The 26,429-nt window shown below is 39.2% G+C and overlaps 1 protein-coding gene across 3 annotated transcripts in view; it reads right to left on the bottom strand.

Annotated features, from left to right (window-relative positions):
- MTDH (metadherin) overlaps nucleotides 1-25,068 on the bottom strand; it is a 55,033-nt gene extending 29,965 nt beyond the window's left edge. Inside the window, exons 1-2 of one of the 3 annotated variants that reach the window (XM_057734584.1) lie at nucleotides 24,324-25,068; nucleotides 12,195-12,296 (exon numbers count right to left, since the gene is read on the bottom strand). In XM_057734584.1, coding sequence (XP_057590567.1) covers nucleotides 12,195-12,296; nucleotides 24,324-24,704 — 483 coding nt within the window. In that variant the 5' untranslated portion in view covers nucleotides 24,705-25,068. The remainder of the gene's footprint in view (nucleotides 1-12,194; nucleotides 12,297-24,323) is intronic. The other 2 variants (XM_057734586.1, XM_057734585.1) reach the window with 2 other exon arrangements.
- Between the last annotated feature and the right edge of the window lie 1,361 nt (nucleotides 25,069-26,429).

Here is a 26,429-nt window from a genome sequence, read left to right as displayed (position 1 = left end):
TACAAGATATGGACATTTTTGGAATGGCCTTCTGATTCCTTTCTGCTAATATTTTCTCCTCTCAAAAGCTTGCTAAAAACTTCATAAAGTCATGATTTCTATATTTAGATTAAATGCTTCCAGAAGAGAATATTAAAAAAAATACAGATTTTATTTATATTTTGTATTCACTCATTTATCTATTTACTGAGATTGGCTATGTATGTATTATTGTGCACTATCTTAAAGATATGTTTACAACTAGAAAGAGATAGGGTAAGCAGTAAATGGCAGTTTGAATAAGCAATAAATGACAGCTAATTGCTTTTATCAAGAACTACCTGCAAGTATTCTCAAGTGGCATAGGAATATATAAAAAACTATTAAAAATTTTTCTTACATTCCCAATAGTTGATGTGCATATTTCTTTGCATGTTCTCCTTATCATGAACAAGTATCATGTTTAATGCACTGCTTTATTACATCTACCAAACCATGCTCATATCCATTTAAAAAAATCGAAATATCTTTTTAAATGCATAATTCAGTGGTTTTCAGTATCTTTGAAGTTGCACAACTATCACTGTTATCTAACTCCAGAACATTTTCATCATCCCCCAAAAGAAACCTAGTACCCAATAGCTGTCACTCCCCACTAACTTTTCCCCACTGGCACCCATCACTAATCTACTTATATCCACTCTTAAGTAAAGATATAACACATTGAGCATCTATCAATTACAAACTAGAGCAAGGGTCAGCAAACTTTTTCTTTCTTTTCTTTTTTGGGTTGTGTGGCTTGTGGGATCTTAGTTCCCTGACCAGGGATTGAACCCACGCCCTCGGCAGTGAAGACGAGAAGTCCTAACCCCTGGACCGCCAGGGATTTCCTAGCAAACTTCTATATAGGATCAAACAGTAAATGCTTTAGGCTCTGCAGGCCGTATGGCTCTATATGTAGCAACCAAATAATTCTGCTGCTATAGCATGAAAGTAGTCATATACCATATATAATTAAATGGGTGTAACTGTGTTCCAATAAAATTGTATTTATAAAAACAGGCATCTGGCTGAATTTGGGGGCCAGAGTTTGCTAACCCTTGGTCTAGAGCAGTACTATCCAAATGAAATATAACATGCAAGCAAAATATATAATTAAAATTTTTCTAGCAGATATTAAGAAGTTAAAATACATAATATTAACTTTTATATTTCACCCAACACATCCAAGACACTATCATTTCAAAACATAATCAATATTAAAAATTATTAAGATAGTATGAAAAAGAATGTTAAATAGCCACATGTGGCAAACGGCTACCATATTGGACAGTGCATACCTATAGAAACTAACTAAAGTAAGTACCTTCACCTCACAGATAAGGACACTGAGGCCATAAAGAGATTATATAAATTGCCAAAGATACAGGGTTATTAAGTGTTAAAACCAAGACTAAAATCCAGTTCTGACTCCACAGCCTGCCCTCACACACTTTCCTTTCTGACTTGCTACATTTAATACCAAATATAAATTCAATCATGTATTAGCTATGAGATTTGGGGCTGAATTACTCTAACCCCTTTTCCCCAACTGTCATATGGAACAAAAACTCCTACTAACCTCATGTGAGGTTGTTTTAAGAATTAAATAAGATGTGAAAGCAGACTGCTAACTACAGAGCACTATACATAAATAAGCATCTTTAAAAGAGGGAAGCTATGGAAAAGGACAGAAATTACATTCACACTGAAATATACTATGATTTGTCATTAAAATAAAATCTGCAGAAAAGCAAGGAAAAATATCTTGATGTAAGCTTCCATCTTGTTTGATTTTACACTATTACCTCTAAAAGTCACCTCACTTTAAAAGTAACCTCTCACTCAGATGAGACTTAATAACATATTATAAAAAGCTTTAAAGTAAATGTGTATACACACTACTGATTGACCCAGACATCCTACTGAGGTGAATGTCTCACTTCTGATCAGCTCCACTACAGATAACACTTGAAGGAAAACTGAGAACATAAGTTCTGCCTCCCTGTTATCCATAGTTCTTTCCCCCCTCACTGTTGTCAGGCTTCACCATGGAGCTGGGTGGATTATTAAATTAGCCTCTCTTGAATGGTCTTCATGCAATCAAGATTTATTAAATACCTACAATGTGTCAGACATTGTTTTAGGAGCTCAGAATATACAGCTAAATAAAACTACTTATGGAAACAGACATGTAAATGAGACATTAGGAGAAATTCCTACCTTCAAGGGCTTCCCTCCCATTGCTCATCTCTCAACTTGTCTACACCAGTCCAACTAATTTACATTCCCATTAAAAAAATCCCTACCATTTTCTACCATCTATAAAGTCTAATAACTTCCTTATATGACATACAAAGTCTTCCACAAATTAATCTCAACCTTATATTCTTTTATTCACATATGTAATCATTCGGTTACAACAAGAACGTCATCTCTAAATATTCCTGTCTTGGCCCCAACTTTACTGACCATGAATTTTCTCTCAAAATAAAGTATGGTATCCTGGGTGCTTAGGGTGACTCTCTTTGTACCCTTTACCACGTACTCCCTCTACTGATGTCCAAAGCCTCAAATGATGTTCATTATTTTTTCTTAAGGGGCTCAAGTTCCACCCTATTTGTTTTATCCCTGTCACTTTACTCTCCCCTAATTAATACCTTTTAACATCCCAAATAAGGGTGCCAAAGACTAGCAATATATGAAATATGAGTAAAGCTTAATTTTTTGATAAAAAATGGTATAAATAGAAAGCCTAATATTTTCTTCCTATATCCCAATGGATCTTCTTGTGTACTCCAATTTGAAGAGTACAGTCTTTAAAGCACATGCTAAAGCAGTTCTAAGACTATGAATAATTTGTTCTCAAATTCACAGAACTTAAACATGAACTGGTTATCAAAGAAAACACACAAAAACAACTTCCATAATTAAGCTCATCTTTTAATCTTAACATAAATGAACATTCCTAAATATGAGACAATACCTAAATAAGTGCTATCACTTACTAGAGTGGCAAAAGGTACACCTTGACAGCAAAAGTAGATCTACTCAAATGACTAATTGCTCTCTTAACAGATATTGCTATTTTAAAGAATTGCAAAGTATAAAGAAAGGCAAAACAGTGCCCAATTAGCACTGAGAAGATTAACTTAGGGAGTATAATCTAATATTTGTATTGCATCGATACCATCCTAAGAGGAATACTGTATAAATTTTAAGTTAAATGATTCTTTATTTTGTAATTAGCTATTTACATACAAGGTAAACTGGCAGGTTCTGAATGTAATCCTTACTCAATTTATTAATTCCCTAATCTGGAAAGAGCTGGTCCTTAAAATTTTCGGGAACTGACCTAATAGTTACAGCTCTGTAATCATCTAAAGTCTCTGCTGTTAATGTCAGGAGTGATAAAGTAAACGAAGCATGAAAAAGAAGAATGCTGAGTATTTTCTAAAGGTTAGTGCTCTGATCTGTTGACTAGTGGCTGGCGTATAAGGTTTTTCATTAACTTATAGCAAAAACTTTTTTCTGAGATTTTTCTTCTTCCATTGCGTCAAAATTCCTTTCTTTTCTTGCAATGGTGACAGTGGTTTTAAAAATGTATTGTACTTGTATAATATCGCTTATATGTGGAATCTAGAAAAATGGTACAGGTGAACCTATTGGCAAAGCAGAAATAGTCACAGATGTAGAGAACAAATGTATGGTTACCAAGGGGGGAATCAGGGGGTAGGGGGGACGAATTCAGAGACTGGGACTGACATACACACAGTACTACGTATAAAACAGTTAACTAATGAGAACCTGTTTAGCACAGAGAACCCTACTCAATGATCTGCGGTGACTTAAATGGTAAGGAAATCTAAAAAACAATGGACATATGTATATGTATAACTGATTCACTTTGCTGTACAGCAGAAACTAACACAACATTGTAAAGCAACTATACTCCAATAAAAATTAATTTAAAAAATCAGCAAAAAAGAAAAAAGAAAGAAAATTTAAAAAAATATATACTTGTGGGACTTCCCTGGCAGTCCAGGAGTTAACACTCTGAGCTTCCACTGCAGGGGGCACGGGTTTGATCCCTGGTCAGGGAAATAAGATACTGCATGCCCTGAGGCGCAGCCAAAAACTTAAAAAAAAAAGAAAAGAAAAGAAATGTACTTGACAAAATTAAAAGTTGTTAATGAAATTTATTTTGAAAAGTTTAGCAATTTCCACTTTCATCAAAGTCTGAAAACCACTGCTTTAGGATCAATTTCATCCACTTTCTGCCTAAACAAATATGGCAAGTCCCTAATTTTATACTGCTCCACATTTGGGCACTATTTATTTTTCTCACTTGTCTCAAACATACAGACAAGTTGGGCATGGTTAAATGGCAAAGGATGAATGGCCCAAGAGGCATATGAATTCCATTTCTCTACTCTGAACTAGCAGTTCTTCATCTTAGTAACTCTGTGACACAATATCAGGATTAAATTAATTATGAAAAGTATCACAAATTTTTAAAAAAGTAGACAGGCTTGGGCTTCCCTGGTGGCACAGTGGTTGGGAATCCACCTGCCAATGCAGGGGACACAGGTTCAGGCCCTGATCCGGGAAGATTCCACATGCCGTGGAACAACTAAGCCTGTGTGCCACAACTACTGAGCCTGGACTCTAGAGCCCACAAGCCACAACTATTGAGCCCACGTGCCACAACTACTGAAGCCCTTGTGCCTAGAGCCCATGTCCCACAACAAGAGAAGACACTGCAATGAGAAGCCCATGCACCGCAACGAAGAGTAGCCACTGCTCTCTGGAACTAGAGAAAGCCCGCACGCAGCAATGCAGACCCAACACAGCCAATGAATCAATCAATAAATAAAGTAGATAGGCTTGCAACGGACTTTCCCATCTTGGGGAGGGGGTGTGATTTAAAACTACACTCAGGATCACTCCACTTACTACTATCCTGACACATTTTTTTGTATGGAAGTAAGGAGTAGAGTTGCAGGTGTAGGGAAGCGCCCACAATTTGTACTTTACACCTCTTTCTCCACCCTGGTTAGTTATTTTCTTTCACAGCATTTATCACCACCTGACTTTAGAGACTATACTTGCTTGTTTTTAGTTGTTTTCGCCACTAAACTTCATGAGAATAGTCACTTTTATCATCATTTTATCCTGTTTTATCAACCAGTATATTCCTAGTGCCTAGAATACTATATCCTGCATATAGAAGGTATTCCATTAATATCTGGTTAAGCAACAGAGCCTAAAATTAGTCTGCATTACATATAACCCTGTCTGCCCAACTCTCACTGTCATCCCAAATAAAATCTTTGCACTATTATATTTGTATACGTGATTCATCATCCAAGCCATTAAATTATTGAAATATGTTTGGTGCGAGCTCCTAAGTTATGGTACTCTGCATAAGCAGCATGCTTATCAACTCACAATCTTAAAAAATTTAACAAGAAACCCTTCTTAAGAACTTCAAGAGTCCTAAGCCCTGAACTCTTTCTCAGATTTGTTTCTCATATGTCCAACGGACTGAACTAAATCCACTTGGAGATCCCATTCTCACTTCAATCTTAGCATTTTAAAAAACAAATTCACCGTTTCACTTTTGATCCCCTCTTGCCACTTCCTGTCTGATACAACCACTGTATCATGGAAAAACGATGGGCTAAGGCAAAAGTCCTGGTGCTGGTCTCAGTTCCGCTATTTGTTAGACAGAAAAGTCTAGGGGCAGAAATGAGGTTTCTCTGGTAAGATATTCCTTCTTTTATTAAAAAAATGACTTGGTTTACCTTAAAAAAGTCCTCAAAAACTAAGGGAGCCTGGAAGGTCAAAAGTCCAAGACCTAAAGAATCAGATGATATTAAAGCACTCCAGATAATGAAACATTTTAATGAACCCAAAAGACTATATTAGGAGTTTAAAACAGGAGTTCCTCAAAAAAAGGGAACAGAGAGCAAATACTTTAGGCTTTGTAAGCTATAAGGCCTCTGTTGCAACCACTCAGCTTTGCTGTTGTATTATAAAAAAGCAGCCGCAGACAATAAATAAATGAGTGTGTCTCTGTTCCAATAAAACTTTCAACAACAGGCAGAGAACCTGATATGGCCAGCAGGTCATGGTTTGCCAATCCCCAGTTTAAAACTACAGTCTCTAAGATGTATTATGGAAGATAAAACAAATGTATGTAAGCTCCCTGGGCATGCAGATTTTTCTCTATTTTGCTAGCAGCTGCTACAGTTTATGCCTGTATAAAAGCTATGCTGCCTCAGAATAATTTTGTCTTTCGTCTTCTAAACACTAATCACTCAAAGTTCTTGGTCATAGGATACTCTTTTATATTCTTAAAACGTATTGAGGATAACAAACAGCCTTTGTTTATGTGGGCTGTATCTACTGATATCCACCGTATTATAAATTTAAACTAAGAAATTGTTGAGATATGTATTAATTCAAAGTAATAATAAGCTAATTATATATTGTATAATTATACCTATTATATAAAGAACTACAGTTTCCAAAACAAACATTTTAGTCAGAAGAATATCATGTTTTACACTGCAAATATCTTTTATGTCTGGCTCCATTTAAAAAAACCTGAATTTCCATATCTGCTTTTGTATTAATTTACCAGGATACATTATTTGATTGAAGAAAATATGGCTACGTACACATAGATATGTAATTGGAAAAGGGAGGGGTTTTTCAATAATTTTTTTTAGATAACTGTGATATTCTTGATAGTACAGCAAAGATTTGTAGTTGCTAAGGGGAGGAAAGGGGAAAACAGGGAGCAACTGCTAACAGGCACAAGATTTCTTCTTGGGAAGAGGAAAATGTTTAAAAATTAGATTGTGGTAATAGCTGTACAATTCTGTAAATACACTAAACAAAATAAAGCTGTTTAACAAAAAAGGAAGAAAATCAATGTGTCTGGAGCATAGAGAAGGTAAGAGGTCGGAAAAGAGACTTGAACCACAGTGCCATTGAATTATGTTCAAGATTGTGGAGTAAGAATGAGAAGTCATGAAGGATTTTAGGCAGAGGAAGGAAAAAATATTATACTAAAACTTGTCAAGTGGTAGTTTCTTTTTTTTTTTAATTTAATTTTTTTACTTCACTGTTTATTTTTGTTTGTTTATTTATTTACTTAATTATTGGCTGCATTGGGTTTTTGTTGCTGCGCACAGGCTTTCTCTCTAGTTGTGGCGAGCGGGTGCGACTCTTCCTTGCAGTGTGTAGGCTTCTCAATGCGGTGGCTTCTCTTGTTGCAGAGCACGGGCTCAAGGCCCGTGGACTTCAGCAGTCGGGGTGCACGGGCTTAGCTGCTCTGCTACACGTGGGATCTTCCCGGATCAGGGATTAACCTGTGTCCTCTGTACTGGCAGGTGGATTCTTAACCACTGTGCCACCAGGGAACTCCCAAGTGATAGTTTCTTAAAAACTGTTGCAATGTGGAATCTGAAACTATATCAGTGAACTTTGTATACTCTACTACATTAAAATCCATTGATCTATCTTGCACCTTAAATGAATCTTTTATACGTGTCTAATTTTGTAACATGCAAGCATTAAGCATTTGGAGAATTTTGATTCACTGAATTATATACATCTTCCAAAAGCTTAAAAAACATTCCATTATATACAATATTAAAAAAAAAAAAACCAAAACACATTTGTTAACATCGGTGCAGATCTCATCAGAAATTCATTAAGTACTGGGATGTTGTCAAGCTCATGGTGGTAAACACAAATTTTCCAAATTTCTAATTTTCACTTGGCAACAAATAAATCATTTTATCATCTGCAACAATACTATCAGTTGTTTTCCTTGAACTGCCTTGATTATTTTTGAGAAAATGTCTACAATTACCCAAGTCTAAAAAACCATGGCCTATCAGTTGTTCTCTCAAGTAAAAAATGGAGTAACAAGAAATAAGTGTCTAGTCCAGCTTGTAACTCAACTGCACAAGTGTTTTTCCTCAAGACAACCACTATTTTTCAGTACACAGCATACTTAATGCATAATTCCCACTATATCATACAGAATAAAATAACTAAAAAGCATGTATTCAGGGGTCAAGATTTAATAAAATTAATAATTATCATTTTTATAGATTAATTAAGGATACTCAAGTGGAACTAGCTCCGCGCCCCCCCCCCCCCCCCTTTTTTTAAGTGTAAGTGGACTGCAGTAAAGAACTCAACTACCAGTAGCCTGGTGTCATTGCCTTTATTTGTACTAAGGAGTCAGTAATTTCACTCACTGTTGCTTTTGCACCATTAATGTAAATATTAACACAGTGAAAAAGACAGACAATGTTATTACCATGAAAATAGTTTTGTCTTCTGGGACCCAACAAAAAGGTCGCTGGAACCACTTCACAGGGGTCCACGGACCACACTTTGAGAACTGCTACTTCAAAGAAATTGAGAGAGCATTACCTACTAGCTATGTGATCCTGGGCAATTCATTAAACTCTTTTCAACGAGCTGTATAAAAAAATAATACCCTCCTCCGCAGAGTTGCGCATTAGGATTAAAAGATGTGAAAATATTTTGTACTGTGTTGCATCACAAAAATGTAAGAACTTGCTAATATTTATAATGAATATTTCAGTAGGACACCACTGACTTTGTCCTCAACAACCTGATCACTACCAAATTTTACACATTTTTGATTTTATGTTTTTCTTACTAACCATCTTCACACTTCTCTTAATTCAGACCTTTACAATCACAGATGCAATGATGATTTGTTAATCATAAATGTTGCTGCCAGCTGAACATATCTTAAGTTTTTATCATACCCCACCCCACCCTGACCAGTCAAACCTGTCTAGGGCTTTCCCTTGAGTATGTCTGAATATGCTCTTCTGTTTCAGCTAAACAATATCTGATTGTGTTCATTTGTTTCTCTCCTCTGCCAAAACTGGCCTCCCGACTTCTACTCACTGAAATACCATTCCCATCCTCAAGAGTCCAATTAAGTCAATCTCTCCTAGCTACCCAAATAGGAAAATCTCACTTCTCTGAATACCTGGCCCTCAAGGCCTTATGTTACCTGATACCTGCTTTTATGCTTGCCTTTCCTTAACTAGACCGTAATCTCTCTGAGGGTAAGTATATCTCACATTTCTCTTTATTCCCTTCAGCATCTAGTAGCACCATGCATTCAGCCTGGCTAATGGTCCAATGTATACTCTACTAGAGACTAGCATCAATGAAGCACTGACCTTCACATCCAAATGAAGAGCTGGTAGCTTAACTTGCTTTATAGATCCAAGATCTATATCTCTAGTCATATGTAGTTTTTAGACAAAGTTTTATCTATAAGCTTTATCTTGTCAAGTGACAGGACAAGATATTCAGTATCACTGCATAGAGTGCAACTGCTTTACAGGCAAACTGTTATCTCTCAAAGTGCCTAAGATGTAGCTCTGAGAAGAAAACAAATATATAATAATATATATATAAAAAATATATAATATAAGGTGTATAAGTAGATCTAAGATGTTTACTTACAAAAAAAGACAATAAGTCTAAAAAACCCCACATATTTAAAGCACACGAAAGTACACAGCACAATAGCATAAAAAATTAACTGAAATGAGAGTCACTTGGACTGAACCAAGTTAAAAATCATAAATTCCAGATGTAGGATGGCAAAAAGAAACACTAGCCATGAGTTGCAGCATTTATTATGCAAAAGGTCAAAGGTAACAAACCGAAGGTTGTACTAAAAAAGCAACAGCAGGGGCTTCCTGGGTGGCGCAGTGGTTAAGAATCCGCCTGCCAATGCAGAGGTCACAGGTTCGATCCCAGCTCCAGTAAGATCCCACATGCCACGGAGCAACTAAGCCCGTGTGCCAAAAAAAAAAAAAAAAAAGCAACAGCAGGACTTCCTAGGTGGCGCAATGGTTAAGAATCCACCTGCCAATGCAGGTGACACAGGTTCAATCCCTGCCCCAGGAAGATACCACTTGCCGCAGAGCAACTAAGCCTGTGTGCCACAACTACTGAGTCTGCACTCTAGAGCCCATGAGCCACAACTACTGAGCCACGTGCCACAACTACTGAAGCCCACATGCCTCAAGCCTGTGCTCTGCAACAAGAGAAGCCACCACAATGAGGAACCTGCACACCACAATGAAGAGTAGCCCAGCTCGCTACAACCAGAGAAAGCCCGTGTGCAGCAACAAAGACCCAACATAGCCAATAAAAAAATAAATAAATAAATAAATTTATATATTAAAAAAAAAAAGCAACAGCAACTGAAAGGAGGTGGTTCTGACAAGTGATTAAAAAGTATATGGGCTTTAGCATTACAATGAGCTGGATTCAAATCCTAGTTTAGAAACTATATATGAAATTAGAGAAATCACAAAATCCCTCTATGCTTCAGAGCCCTTATCTATAAATGGGGCTAATACTATTTGCCTGGAAGAGTTTTTGAAAGGATCAGAAATAATACAGAGCAGTAAAAAGCACAGACTTTGGAGTCAGATGGGTCTGGGTTAGAACTGACTGTACTTTTAATAGCTTAGATAACTTAAGCCTCAGGTTTCTTATTTGTAAGATAGGTATAATACCACTTCCTCCGCATTCTTGCAAGGATAAAGTAACATGTATAAATATTCTATAAAGTCTTAAAAGCACACCCAGTGAGTGCTCAATAAATTGTCCCTATGTTATAAGTAAATATATTCATACATATACACATACCTCACCTTGCACAGTTCTTGACATATTATAGATACTTAACAAATGTCAACTACTATAATTACTTTCTAACATAAGAGACTTCAGAATGATTTAAAACTTTAAACTGTGGTTTTACATCCTGATACATACAATCTATATATGATTAGTTAATCAGAGATGAATGTTAGTTGATTAATTATTCCAACTACAGATTTTTCAGGATAATTCAGGGAGTGGAAGCAGGAGTTAAGTATAAAAAGCTCACTAGTAGAGCGAGAACCCAGGAACACGGAAACACTAGATGGGAGAAGTATAAATCTACATTAAGCATACAAACTGTTCACAGTGTAAATTCACAATTCCTAAATTGTATGCTTATTTGTTAATACAAGTAATTTACTATTTATTTTTCTGTCAAAGGCAAAGTCAGACACATATTTAATTCTTTCCTACAACCATCTTTTATTTTAAGCCATCCTACCTGCAGCTGTCTAGGCCCTAGACCAATTTCACCGGGTTAAGGGGCAGAATTAATCTCACCAGTTCTCAAACAATATTTTGAAATTATGAGTATTAAGAAACTATACCAAACACTTCACACCACTATCCTATGGGACTGGAGTTGCGGCATCTTGGTTCCTAGAAACTACTTGCCTACCTGTGATTACTTTTTTGTTGTTCTCCCTGAAAAGGAGTTATACATGCGCAGGGTTAAAAAAAAGGGTGTGTGTGTGTGTGCGCCCGCTCTTTTCAATGTACGGAAAGGAATTAATAAAAAGTCTCTCGCCCACAGCAGGAAGTACCACTGTAACAATCTCTTGTACATTTTGCCTACTTACAAACTAAATTAAGGCAAATAAAAATGGGTCAGTTCTAACACTGGCAACTGGAAAATGAATAAAATCCCAGGAATGTACCATTCATGGAGCATAACATTGTCTTACTTGAAAACTTAAAGAGTGCACATCCAAACCTTTTAACAATCACCTGAGTACAGAATATTTTCCTTTGTTAAAGTCAAATTGTATCTAATAAGTAGATGATTATGTTGCTATCACAACCAAAATCCATATTAACACTTAATACCATAGGACAATTCTGCCAAGCTTTTTATGCCAAAAGTGTACTATTAACAAAGGTAACACAATTCTGTTTTCCAATAAGAGGTATGTTACATATCTGGAACCTTACTCATATAAAAGATGTTCAAGTCCTGAATAAATTGTTTTTGGAAAAATGAATCCTTCATAATGCCACAGCAGTGTTTAAAATACTTGGTCATGCATTCTTCCTTAAAAAACAAACAAAACAACTTACTTAAACCTTTGCCACCCATCCATCCACTATGATAAATTCAGATTTTTAGTTTTCCTTAAATGGGGGGTAGGTGTAACATTTTATACGTCACCCTCTTTAGTAAGAGCCTTGCAAATAATTTCATATGCTCCCAAACTTACCTTTTCATTTTTCTTGTCTGTCTCTAATGGCTGCTTTGCTGTTACATTTCGAGGAGTTCGGACGACTTCCTCCTCAGCCACTTCAATGGTCCGTCCATTTGGCTGCACAGCAACAAAAATGGATTCTGTTATCAAACTGCTTGGCAGATCAAACCAAAGATCTGTACTCAATACAACAATCAAATTCTACTCCCTGACCCAAATTAAAAAGATTTTTGTACAGCTGTGTTATCTAAAACTTGATAAGATTATTGTCCCTAGGAACTATATCTTGTAATATAACAAAGAATGAGCTTATAATAAGCAAAACTCTGTACCACAAATTTATTTTCTGATTTCACCCAGGCATCAGTACCTCCAACAAAAAACAGTGGAATGGAAGCAGGAAAAAGAACTAAATTGTATTTGCACTCTGACCACCACATAGTTGTGTAATCTCAGAATATTTCACTCACTACCTTTGAGTCTTATTTCTACATCTATAAAAATGATAGATCTGATCTATTCAAAAGTCCATAAACTTTTTCGGTAAAGGACCAGTTAGAAAATATTTTAGGCTTTGTGAGCCACGTAGTCTCTGTTGCAACTACAAAACTCTGCTACTGTAGCACCATAGCAGCCATAGATGATACATAAAAGAATGAGTATGTCTGTGCTCCAGAAAACTTTACAAACACAGGTGGAGGGCCAGATTCGGTCCACGGACCATAGTCTGTTGGTCTCTGTGTTAGTCTCTAATGTCCCCTGTAATCCTACAATCTAATGGCTCTACTATTCTAGGATTAAGAAGCTTTACTAACCCACTGCCACAGTTTAAAAAGACTACCTCAGCTTTCCTAACATCCCCAAAATAAAATGATAGCGCTTAGAGGTGTTCATGAGTTGAATTAAGTCTGTGAACACCAATTCTGGCTTTTAATTAGAATCACCAGTTTTGGTAGTTTTTTTTTTTTTAAATTAAGCATTTCTGAGCCCCATCACCAGCAATGTACTTAGATACAGGACTTTGAAGAAAGGGACCCAGGTATCTGTATTCTCACCTCTTTTTCCTGGATCTTACTATTTCTTTTCACTGCCCATTCTTCTCATATTCAACACAATAAGCTAGTAAATCAATATACTAATTTCAATTGCTTTATTTCCAGTTCTCGCACAACAAACTTCCACCAGATTACTTATTATAGTAGAGCTATAGTCAAGAAAACAATATGAACGTTCAAAGTTTTTCTAGTATGACGTTACCTGCCTTTGTGCAAAATTATCAGGGATATGCAGTTGGAAAAAGAGACCATTAATATTTCAAAACCCAATCTTCAGGCTTCCCAAAGATTTATGGCAGAAAAATCAAAACAAAAGCTGTCTTTTAACTGATTAAATTCCTAATTAACCCAAATTTAATCTGCCGAGTCTTATGCAACCTGTTAGACAAGCTAATGCTGAAACCAGGTATCCTCACTCTTGGTTTGATTTTCTTTCCTCTGTGCTGTTTTGCCACTTTAATGCTGTCTCTTCTCATTTGTCTGTGTCTATGTATATTGGGGGTCTCCAGGGGGTGGGGTGGGGTAGAGTAGACAGTGCACAGAGAAAGGTCAGAAACCCCAGAAAGGAACTTGGACTTTGAGCTGTATCTATCTCAGGAATATAAAACTTTAATTCTACTTTCCAGTATCACCATCTTACTTGTCAATTCTCATATGCCATTTCTTATTCCAGACCACCCTCTTCTAGCCAAACTTACTTTTTCTGATTTTCTGGGGGTAGTCCTCACCTTTCTATATAAGCTTTACTCCTACTGAACAATCCTACAGCTATAAGTCCACAGTTTCACTCTCTCTTTACTTGACAGCTCACAAGCCTCATATTTTTAACTATCTTAAAAACCACTGAAAAGTTCAATGAAATTCCTTTGAGGCAATTGCAATCTATATTGACAGAACCTCCCAAATGAAAGATGAAACAATCTTTCCTTTTGAACAAATACAAAGTCTGAAGTCCTCAATCAGTGACCAACAGCAGGAACACTCAGTTTCCATTTCATAGGCTCTGCAAATCAGCAAGCCAAATGTGGTCCCACGGCTCCAACCTGTGCCAATTTTACTTCCTTCTTTGCAACATCAACTTATGCAGTGGCTAGAACTGCAGCTGTTCCCTCTGGTCTATGCAGATTTCCCAACTCTCCATTAACTTTTGGGCTTTATATAGGTCTCATAACTATTGGGATTCTACAAGTCATCAACAACTCCCCACAAATGCCTGACACCATGAAACAATAAGCCTCCCAAGGGGAAAGTCAACAGAATTCTTGGGTAGCAGGAAAAGAGGACACACAATGGTGGTTGTGCCTCTCCTCCCCACCAATAACACTAATCTGATCTCGTATTCTGCTACTAGCTGGTCAAGGAGGCCTTGTCCTGGAAAAGCATTAACCACATTTAAATTAGCAAACCCCTACATGGAAGCATATCATGTAGATCTGTTCACACGAAAAGAACTAACCGCAAACTAACACTTCAAATCCAATGTGACTTCCATACTGGGTTTTACATGAAAGTATTTTCTCTGATCATGGAGCCTTTATAATACATATGGTATTGTTTCTACAGGTTAGAATTACGTGGGCCTCTCACTGTACCCCAGTTGAAAATTCTCTGGAAAATTCTGAGGTGTTCCCCTCCAGGGCCAACCAAAGTTAATTTCATATATAGCATGCCATCCATCTATATTTTAAATTAGACCACCCCAAATGTCCTTCAATTTGGTGAAAATCAACCAGTAACAGAAAAATGATATAATCATTTCTTATATAGATAAACTTGCAGACAATGCCACGTCAGCTTTATTATTATACATTCTCTCAACTACCATCCCAGATCCTTTTAAAAAATATGTTCACAAAAGAGAGTGCGTGCGTGCCTGCATGTGTTGGGAGGGTGATAAGGCAGAATGAAGACACCTAGCTGACAATCAGGAAAATAAAATGAAGGAGGGGGCCACATAGCAGGGGAGCAGGGTCTTATTTAATAACTACTGATTTCAAGGAAATAAAATTCTTCATGTTAGTCAATCTCCAATTTATTAATTCCATACAATTCCACAAACATTTATTAAGTACTTAAGTACAAGGCACTGGGCTAGGGACCTCAGGGACAAGGACATATGAAAGTAACCTCCCTTTGGGAACTTTAAAGTTCAGAATAAGAAGCTACGCTTAATAATAGACTTCTACTCCATTTGAGGCCTTTACATGTTTGTTAAACTGATTCTAAATTGCAGAAGAATCTTATAGCTAAGGTAAGCATACATAAGGTTTAACATTTGACACTTAAAATGAAACCATTTAGGATCCTATTTTCACTTACTTATGTAAATTTTATTTTCAGTCACAAAATGTAAAAACCACAACTTCAAATTACTTGGAAACTTCTTAAGTTTAGAAACTAGAAGGGAAGTCTACCAACTACCAAAAAAAGTGAAATATGAAAAGACTATGGGCTTTGGAGTGGACAATCTGGGATTAAGGCTCAACTTCTATATTTAATCACTGTGTTTTTAAGCATTTTCCTTGACAACCCTCAACTTCATCATCTGTAAATATGAAGAAAATTTGTGACTTGTCTTACACAGGTTTCTAAAGTGACAATAAATGAGAGAACACGTGAAAGTATACTTTACTTGCTCAATGTATCTTCTCAGAGGCTAGAAATAGAGCAGGCTTGCTCTAGAGACATGCCATACTATCTTCCTTTTTAAAAAGCTGCTTATAATTCCACTGTTTTCTAAAAAAATTACACAATATTCATTTGTGTTCATTTACTCAATACCCAGTAAGTGAACTCAGTAGAGTAATATGCAGAACCCTTAAAACCTTGCAACAAAGACAAGTGAGGCACAATCCCTGCCCTCAAGAAGCTTAGACCCCAACAAAGGAAGAAGACAGGTATACCACAGCACACACTAAAATACCAGACAAAAGGTGTACACCACAACCCTCTGCCCCCACCCATTCCCCAGCCTCTTAAAGGAGAAGAGCATGAGTTTTGAAGGCAAGCTGAGACCATGGTTGAATTCCCAAATGTCTATCACCCTTGGACAAGTTACTACTTCACTCTGGAGTCTCAATTTTCTTAGCTGGAAATTATACTGAGCATATAGGAAGCATAAGTCTACATATTATGTCCACAATAAAAATAAATAAAAGGCAAGACATCATGGAAATTCAAGATACCATCTTTAGCTGATAGACCTAATAGTTTCCAAGTATTTGCCATGTGCCAAGCACATGTATCATCTCATTTAATGGGAAAGACTTAGTCTTGGTCAGTTCCTTAGTTTTAGTTGTGAAGATGCTGATAACATACTCAAGACAGAACAATTTCTCGTCATTTATTTGAAACACAAATTGTGTTCTTCTGCCAAATGTTGTGCAGATATCAATTACATAAACTAAACACACACATAAACTACAGCTTTAGTCACAGTAATTTACCAACTTATTTTTAAATTCAACCCCAGGGACTTCCCTGATGACACAGTGGTTAAGAGTCCTCCTGCCAGTGCAGGGGACACGGGTTCGAGCCCTGGTCTGGGAGGATCCCACATGCCGCGGAGCAACTAAACCCTTGTGCCACAGCCACTGAGCCTGCGCTCTGGAGCCCGTGAGCCACAACTAGAGAAAGCCCCTACATAGCAACGAAGATCCCATGCAGCCAATAAACTAATTAAATACATTTATTAAAAAAAAATAAACTCAACCCCAGTTTTAAACTCTTAAAAACTAAGAGAATAATCTTATAAATATGACTTATAAGCCAAATTTGTAAAACCCTGCTATATATCATGAGATATTTCCTTTAGGGTAAAGATCCTTGTGCCTTCTAAACAGCTAGCCAAAACTAAACCCTCTTCAGGGATTCCAAAACATCTCTTTGTTGATTGCATCAGGGATGCTCAGGGCTAACTGTTTTGTTTCTTAGAATTTTTTAAAAATAAATTTATTTATTTATTGGCTGCACTGGGTCTTCCTTACTGCACGCAGGCTTTCTCTAGTTGTGGCAAGTAGGGGCTACTCTTCATTGCAGTTCGTGGGCTTTTCACTGCGGTGGCTTCTCTTGTTGCAGAGCACGGGCTCTAGCTGCGTGGGCTTCAGTAGTTGTGCACATGGACTCAACAGCTGTGGCTCGTGGGCTCTAGAGCACAGGCTCAGTAGTTGTGGCGCACGGGCTTAGTTGCTCCGTGGCATGTGGGATCCTCTCAGACCAGGGCATGAACCTGTGTCTCCTGCATTGGCAGTCGGATTCCCAACCAATGTGCCACCAGGGAAGTCCTCAGGGCTACTTTTATAGGTTAGATAGATGACACTCAATACCTATCACATGGCCCAATTATGCTAAAGATAATTTCTGAAACACTAAACACAGCATTGGTTTTCAAGGTTTTATATCAAATGGGTACTGAGATAAGGATTACAGGTGACACAGCAGACACATGTCCATGTAATTCTCAGATCCTGATGGATGCTTTCTGGAACACTGGCATTCTGTGGAACAGTCTGAAATCTACTAGCATCGTTGGAGAGAAAACAGTAAATTTAAAAACTGGACAGGAATTCCCTGGTGGTCCAGTGGTCAGGACTCCATGCTTTCACTGCCAAGGGCCCAGGTTCAATCCCTGGTCCGAGAACTAAGATCCCACAAGCCACATGGTGCAGCCAAAAACAAGCAACAAAACAACAACAAAAAACTCACTGGTCAAATAACACCAATTCCTCACACAGATCTCTTGATTTTGTTTGAATAATAGTAATAATAATTTAAAAATGCTTTCAAGGCTTTCACAGCCTTGAAAAGCAGTACATTACTCAATAAAGCCAAAGTGCAACAAAAAACAAGTGTTCAGAGGGTTTACTGAGGCTCTTGGTATCTAAGATGAGCACTAGTAAAGGTCTTTCTGTCAGAACTACTGAAGGTCTTCTCTGCAAGGCCTCTGGCACAGGAAAAGGACAGGATGAAAAAGTCCTGTCACATAACCAAACAAATGGAGCCAAAATTCTGGAGCTTCTGTAAAGGTCATTATAATTTTCGGCAGAAACTTCTGATTCTAAAAGTAAAATTTAAAAGCAATAAAGTTGCAACTCACTGAGAAAATTAGATTTGTTCTCTGAATGCAATATGATATCCTGGAACATGCTATCAAAACCAGAGAAATATAATGGAAATAACAGTGAGTTCTTTGACTAGAAATCAGGATATTGTTTTGCCTTTGAAATGCCTTTGCTCTATATGCTTTGAATAAGTCACTTAATCTCTCTGAATCTCAAGATTTCCTTTTTGTAAAATCAGGAATATCTGTTTTACCTATCACTTAGGATTTTTAAATAAAATGAGTATTCTTTTGAGACTTAAAACTAAGGGGACTAGTGACTTAAAGGGAAAAAGAAAATCCTGTAGATGACCCATAACTTTAGTAACACCTGGGATAATATGGCAAAACCACTACCTATGAATAAAAGACATTGAGAATACCTTAAAATACAAATTTATTTAGCGCAATAACAGATTAAATTATCCAACTAAACAGTGAGATGTCATTTTAGATACTTTATTCAGCATTTAGTTTAACAATTAATTATCAAAGGCTCTTATGGGCCAGTTACTGCTTGCCATCCTATATCAAGGCTTATAATCTAGTGGAGAGAAAAGACCCTGAGCAAAAGTAAATGAATAAGTTAATAGACAATTTACAAACTATAATAAAGGAAATACATATAAGAAGTTGAGAAAGAAAATAGAAGGGGATGCCTATTTCAAACAGGGTAATGAGGGAAGGTGAGATTTAAAGTGAAGATCTAAAGGCTGATTAGAACAGTGGGGTCAAGATTGTTCCAGAAGTGTTCATAATAGCTCATGTAAAGGCACTGGGTTGTGAAAGAGTTTGAAGAACTGAAAAAGATTATTATAGGTGAAGCCAGCAAATGAGAGGAAACTAGCTCAAAATTGCTTAGAAAGAAAAGCAGGTGCTGGGGCCATATAGGAAAGAAGTTTAGATTTTAAATGCAAAAGCTACTGAAATGTTGGTTTTAGACAAGATGGTGATTTGTTTTAAAAAAGACTCTTTACTAGGGTGTTAAGGAAGGACTGGAGGCAGTCGACAGAAGCTACTGCTGTACAAATGAGTTAAAGTGACAACAGAATGAGAGTAGCTGGACTAAATATACACTTTGGAGATAAAACTGATGGTACCTGCTGAAGGATTAGATATGAGGTGAAGAAGACGAGGAGGTAGGCAAAAGGGAAGAAACAAGAATGATTCTTAGATTTTTGGCTTGAATAACTGAAGGAATGGCCAAGTCGTTTACCATTTACAGAAATGGGGAAGACTGGGAGAGGGCAGGGAATTATGAGTCTTGTTTTGGCAATATTAAAGTTTTTGAGACAAACATCAGGTTTCTAACTGAAGAAATCAAGTATACATCTAGACATGAGGTTTTGGAGATGAGAGGAATAGTCCAGTTAAAGATACAGGCAAATAAACAGTTGATCACCACTATTTGGAGATTCCATATTGCCAAATTCGCTTACTCACTAAAATTTATTCCTAATCCCCAAATCAATACTAGTCATTCTCGGACATGCACAAAAATGTGAAAAAATCTGAGTCATCCTATAAGCACATTCCCAGGCAATGCCTTCTTGTTTCAGCTCTCATAAAAAATATAAAATAAACATATAAAAAAGAGAGACTAACTCTAGCTGGGGAGCTAGAGAAGGCTTTACAGTAGAGGTAACAATGCAGCTGGGCCTTGAATGATAGGTAGAAATTGGTAGAGATACAGAAAAAAGACGCCCTTTAGAAGAAATAATATGAATAGAAGATAATAAGAATGAAAAGACAATGATGTCTAGCTAAGGGTAATGTCTTACCGGTAAATGGTAAGAGATAAATCTTAGATCATGAAAAGGCTTGACTGCCATGTCATTGCATTTTATTCAACAGGTGTTGGGGAACTACTGAAAAGATGTGAACTTGAAAGTCACATGATCAGAGTTGGGCTTTAAAAGATTTAACTGGCATGAGTGGGTAGAAAGGACTGGCAACAAAGGGACTGGAAGCAGGAAAACCAGTTAGGATGCTCTTCGGATAGCCTAAGCAAAAGGTAATAAAGTCCAAAAGTAGGGCAGTGGCAGTGAAACTGGAAAAGAAGTAATGACCACAAGATACAGCATAATATTAGAATGATGTATTGGCTGTAGAAAGATGGACCTTACAAAATTTCAGCCAGATGAGGTAAACACAACCATTTTCCACTGTAAAAATAAAAAGGTGGCTCACATGGATGTTTACTAGGCATGAAAAATAGAAGTAAGTTGCATAAATACTTTGGTGGGACATCTTACTATATTGTGCATTCAATAATTATTTATTGAGTGCCAGCACTGTGCAAGGTTATACAGTAGCAAACAAGACAAAACACTACTCTTTCATTTACTGAGCTTATAGATATTAACAATCACACTATGGCAAGTCTTTACGAAAAGTCCTAAACTAATTTTTTCACTAAAATGAATTTTCTTTGATGATGATCTTGGTTACCTGCTTCCTGTTGAAATTCAAAGCAACAATTTTTAAAGACCAGTTATCTGAGAACTTACAGCCATCCAAATAACTGCGCAGATTAAGTCAAGTGAAAAATATTTACCAAGTGCCTATTTAAAACTCACAATGAACTAGGTGTCATGAAAAATACATGTAAGAAAATAATGCTTTCCAAAAATGCCAAGAGCAAAGCCAAGTGAAAAGTGCCATTCCCCTTCACTTTAAACAGGGGAAGGAATTGCAATTCATACCCCCCCCAAACCTAAGGCAAGATATTAGGGGATAAAAAGCAAACCGATATAAGAATTTTTTAAAAAATGTTCAAGACTAGATTTTAAAAAGCTAAACGACAAATGCTCTACAAATAAAAATAGGCAACTAGAAACAAATTTAAAAATTCGAGTTGTGAAATTTGGAATGATTTAAGAGAAAATTAAAAAGAACGGACTAAAGGAACAAAAATAAAATATTTAAACAAATATGGAGTGTCCTTTCAAAATACTACAGTAGTTGACATCACGGAATCCACTTGAATCAGAATTAAGTATATTCTAAAATGTTTATCAGAATGATGTAGTAATATAAGATGAATTATAAGATTAAACATGACTCCACTTAGAAATCTCTTATACTATGGATCTTATGGCCCTATCGCAGCGAATGATTTTCAAACTAATAGGCAAGGGAGCTTGTTAAAAATGCAGATTCCCTGAACCCAGTTCCACAGGTTCTGAATTTACAAGATCTGTAGTATGACTCAGGAATCTACACAATTTAACAAGCATTCAAAGTAACCCTATTGCAGGAACTTCCTGCACTTAAGATCCCACATGCACTTAAGATCCCACATGACGCGTGGCAGGGCCAAAAAACAAAACAAAAACCAACCAAACAAAAAAACCCCAAAGTAACTCTATTGCAAGTAGGTAGGGTTAACACTCAGGAATCCTGCAGTGTTTTAAACCTAAGATCTTCAATTTATAAACAAGATCAGCTAATCGGAGCAAGGTTAAATGCCTTACTCAAGTTTAGAGGTCCTAATTCCTGCCAGGCTGACAGTTAAATCTTCCTCCTCCAAGCCTTAGCTGTTTCTTCAGCCTCTCCCACTACCCTGTTCCTCCCCACTTTCAAAGTCAAATTCTGTGATAAGGTTTTTCCTGGCCACCTGGGCTCACGCTAGAGTTGCATTGCTAAGTTTTTGACATCTATTTCCACAAATGGAATAAGAAGCTCCCTGGGGAAAAACTGAGCTTTTACTTTTCTATTCCTTTCACTGTGAGACATATGAATGTTATATTCCTTTTTACTGTCTTCAATTTGTAAGCAGTATCCTGTTCTTCCCTAAGTAAATACTTTGCTCAGTGCAAAGCATAAGAGTACTAACTAAATAAATGGAAGCTTATGTTTCTTAACCCCATAAAGCAGTGTTTTTCTAACTGTGGGTCACTCCTCATAATAAAATGTGAAATCAATTTAGCGGGTCACAAGTATCATTAAAGAAAAACAAACAGAATAGTTTGGTACATGCGTGGTGGGTACTGTAATGTAAAATGTTTTTACTGTAGGTTGCAGTCAAAAACGTTTGAAAGCCATAGTTTTGTAAACGTTGATAAACTTCTCCAACACATCTTTACCATTAGGTAGGCAAATACATTTTCTCACGCGATTTATATTCAACTATTCCATTAGTCTTCCCATTCTCCACTCCCCAAAGCTAATACTGGATTTATTTATTCATTCCCCATTCCTCAACTCAAACAAAAAGGAGAAGGGATAAGTATTAAGTTTGATGAGCATTTTTCACAGTACAAGTTTCACAGGAGCCTGTCAGTGTTCCTTATTCAGATGGGTCATCTAAGTGCTGTGATACACTTCAGATGCGCTCTTGGAGCACCTCTCTCTTGACCCAACTCTATCTGAAATTCTACAGGTCTCAAACAGGGCTTTGAAATTTTCACAGCCTGCTTCATCCACACTAGTCCTAGGCTTATTAATGTATGTTGTTTTTTCAAGATCACCTTTCCTATCTTGGATCAGGTTCTTTATTTCCACTATAAAATTACTTTCCGATAATTCTTGATACTCTCTACAAATTTAAATATAATTACCTATGTCCCAAATCACTTCCATTTTCTCTCCTCCTAACTAAGGTGGTATTCATCCTGACAAAGTTGTATCCTTTTCTAGGTCTTGAATGTATCTTGCATCCCTTTAATCAGCAGATCTAATCTAGATCTAAATGCAGGTCACACCTCTAATACAGCCTTATCCTTTGTATTGTTACCATACTCGCATTACTTTAGTTTGAACTCAAATCTCATTTCCTCCAATAACTTTTCTAAATCCCTCCAATGGAATTAGTCTCCCACTCTCCAAACCTCATTTACACTGCCCACACCTCTAAGGCACCTGTCAGTCTACAAAATATTAGAATTATTTTTGAATCTGTCTCATATCAGTTTCCATGACTGACCTTAACTTTCACGTGTACCCCTCTCACTGTCCAGCAAAAATCAGAGTGCGTTTCAGTCTTGTACTTTACTGTACTGAAAAGGTGAAGAGCTAAATCCAGTGGCTATAAAAAGAGATTAGCAGCTGTGTCTAATTTTGCATTAGCAAAATTACAAAAACCCTCCATACTTTGCTCAACTGTACGGTATTTAAAAAAAAATAAATCAGTAAAGACGGTAGAAATAAAACGCGAAGGCATGATAAAACGGATGTGATGCTCTCCGCACTTCCACACGTGGCCGGGTAAATCGGTGTCTGAATCCCTCTCTCAGCCTACACCATTCTGCTCTGTCATCCCTTTACTCTATTTCAAAACCTCCCACACCACTCCGCTGAACTTGCCTTAGCGCTCTCTCTGAGGGCCACGTACCGCAAAGTGGATTCGAAAACAGACCCCCTCTTGCCTTGCTCCAGTTCCGGCCTCCACCGGCCAACATGCACCAGAGTGAGAGTGGGCAACCATTTCCCTTCAACAGTCCCAACTAAAATGGAAGCGGTTCCAGACCTGGGTACCTTTAATCCTCGAGTAAGCCCCAGAGTTCTGAGGTCACCGTATCTCCTCCACTGCCTACCATCTCAGTGTGACTTGCGACAGGCTCTGCCTTACAGGCGCAATCTTGCCACAACTTCCCAACACCACGTTAAGGTCCCATCACCCTCCGCAACACAGGCAGCCTACCCAGTAGGCCTCGGGGAGGGGTGGCATGTCATTCCGGCGGTCAAGGTTCCCGAAAATGACTTGACCTCTGGGCGCTTTGATTCAAACATACCCCAAACCGTCTAACTTGCTTCCTCGAAACTGATCTTCCCCTTCCCTACACTTCCTGCGTTTCCACCGCTCTTCAAGTAACGTGACCGCCGACCACCTCCTCCGCCTGGGGAGGCTGCGTCCCGGCTCTCGACTAACCTCACTCTTTCCCCTTCCCATTCCGGGCTGGGGCGGCTTGGGGTTTGGCCTCTCGCAAGCTCGAGGGGCCCCACGCCGGCCCCCTGCCCCTGCGCTGGCGCCGCTCCTCCCCTACTCACTTTGGGCTTCTCCGGCAGTTTCTTCCGGTTCTTCTTCTTCTGCTCCTCACTCCTGAGATTCTTCAGCACGCCTAGGTCGTCAGCGGCCGGGGCCGGCGCGGCCGCCGCCTCCTCCCGCTTGCGGGGCGGGCTCCTCCGCTTCTTGCGGGCGCCGGCGCACGCCGCGGCCCAGCCGTAGCCGAGCAGGAAGACCAGCAGCAGCCCGAGCGCGCCCGTGCCCACCAGGATCACCCAGCCCGGGTACCGCTTCGGCTCCAGCCCCAGGTCGAGGCCCAGCTCGGTGCGCAGAAAGCCTAGGCCGACCGAGAGCATTTCCTGCAGCCGGGATGAGCCCTCCTCGGCCTGCTGGGCCAGCTCGTCCAGCCAGCTCCGTGTAGCCATCTTCCCTCCCGTCAGGGGGACTCGCAGAGTGACGCTGGGGCGCAGAGACGCCGTGGAACAGTCAAGGGAAGCAAGGGAAGGCCGGGCCGGACCGCCTCAGGCAGAGCGCATTGCGGCCGCCCCTCGCGCCGGAGCCGGGGATCGGCCGCCGCCGCCGCCGCCGCCAGGAGGACAGGGGGCTCCCAGTTCCCCCTTGGCAGCCTCACTCCGCCGCCACCAGGAGGAGGGGGCCGGCGGGAGGGAGTGTCTCCAGTGGCGGCCGCTAAGCGGCGTCTCCGCGCCAGTGCCAGGCCCCGCTGTCCTCCCTCGGCGGAACAATGGCGGCTCCGGCCGCGATCCGCTCCGCGAGCTTAGACGAGAAGCGGGGCAGCGGGTCACGTGGGCCCCCGGTGGGCGGGCCGTGGGTGTCACGTGGGCGCAGGCGAGGCCGGGCGGGGCGCGAGCCGTTGGAGCCCGCGCGCTGCGCGGCGGCGGCGGCGGCGGCGGTTGGCGGTGACCCTTTCGGGCCTGGTGACTCTGGGTGGGAGGCTGGGAGGGGTTAACCCGAGGAAGCCTCTGCGGGGGTGGCTGGTGGCCCGGAGTTAGGATACGTGGCGCTTTGAATGAGTCCAGGGGAGGGGCTGTCGGAAGAAGCCTGGGGGCTGCGGGGGTTGTGGAAGAGGGCGGAGAGCGAGGAACCGGGTCACGGGGTCTGGGTCAAAGTCGCGCTAGTAACTGTCTCTCTTCTCCGTTCTTTTTCTCAGAGTGGTGTCGGGGTGGAAGCGGCTTTTTCTCCTTGGGTCACGGGTCAGCTAGATGCTTCCAGGTGGGCTCAGGTGGCTAGGTTTAGTTTACAAATTGGGTTTCTCTCTTCGGGGCCAACTTGCCCACGTTGCGTGTCTACCGTTTGCCTGCCTGGCAAGGGCGCTTTCTTGTGATTCCGCTCCTTGACTCTTGCTCTTGCTGCTGTTAGTCGCTAGAATTCAGAAGTTGGAAAGCCCATGGGCAGTATTATTTTCCTGCTCATTTGTAGCTTTAATAAGAAGTAAGAGAGGCATGTTGGATTGTGTTTTCCAGTAGAGATAGATTCTTCGTTGCATTTTATTTTAAGCTTTTGTGCAGGATCACAAAAGGAGCTTCCAAAAATTCTGTTTGTTTATTTTTTTGGCTGCATTGGGCCTCTGTTGGTTCTTGGAGACTTTTCTCTAGTTGCAGTGAGCGCGGGCTTCTTCTCATTGTGGTGGTGTCTTTTGTTGTGGAGCACCAGCTCTAGGCGCTCAGGCTTCAGTAGTTGCAGCATGTAGGGTTAGTAGTTGTGGCTCGTGGGCTTTAGAGCGCAGGCTCAGTAGTTGCAGAGTACAGGCTTAGTTGCTCCGCAGCATATAGGATCCTCCCTGACCAGGGAATGAACTCCTATCCCCTGCATTGGTAGGCAGATTCTTAACCACTGCACCTGGAGGGAAGTTCCCCCCCAAATTCTATATTTTGTGTACTGTGTTGACCATATCTGGGTGGTGTTGGGAAGAAATACATTTTCAGATCTCAATTACAAAGATGATATTTGGGCCTGCCTTAGGGTTTTGAAGTTACATGTGCCTGTAAGGAAACTCAGTGTTTTATCATTAAATGATAATTAGCATGTAAGCAAGTGTCTTAAGTGAACTAAATACAGGCTTTCTCATAGAAAGGAGGGTAATAAGTACCGAATACCAAAAATGTATTTAGGAGCATTTTGAACTACTTTGC

Source organism: Hippopotamus amphibius, chromosome 5 (assembly GCF_030028045.1).
Source record: "Hippopotamus amphibius kiboko isolate mHipAmp2 chromosome 5, mHipAmp2.hap2, whole genome shotgun sequence".
NCBI lineage: Eukaryota > Metazoa > Chordata > Mammalia > Artiodactyla > Hippopotamidae > Hippopotamus > Hippopotamus amphibius.
Note: the sequence above shows the minus strand (reverse complement) of the source record. Positions and strands in the feature narration are given on the sequence as shown.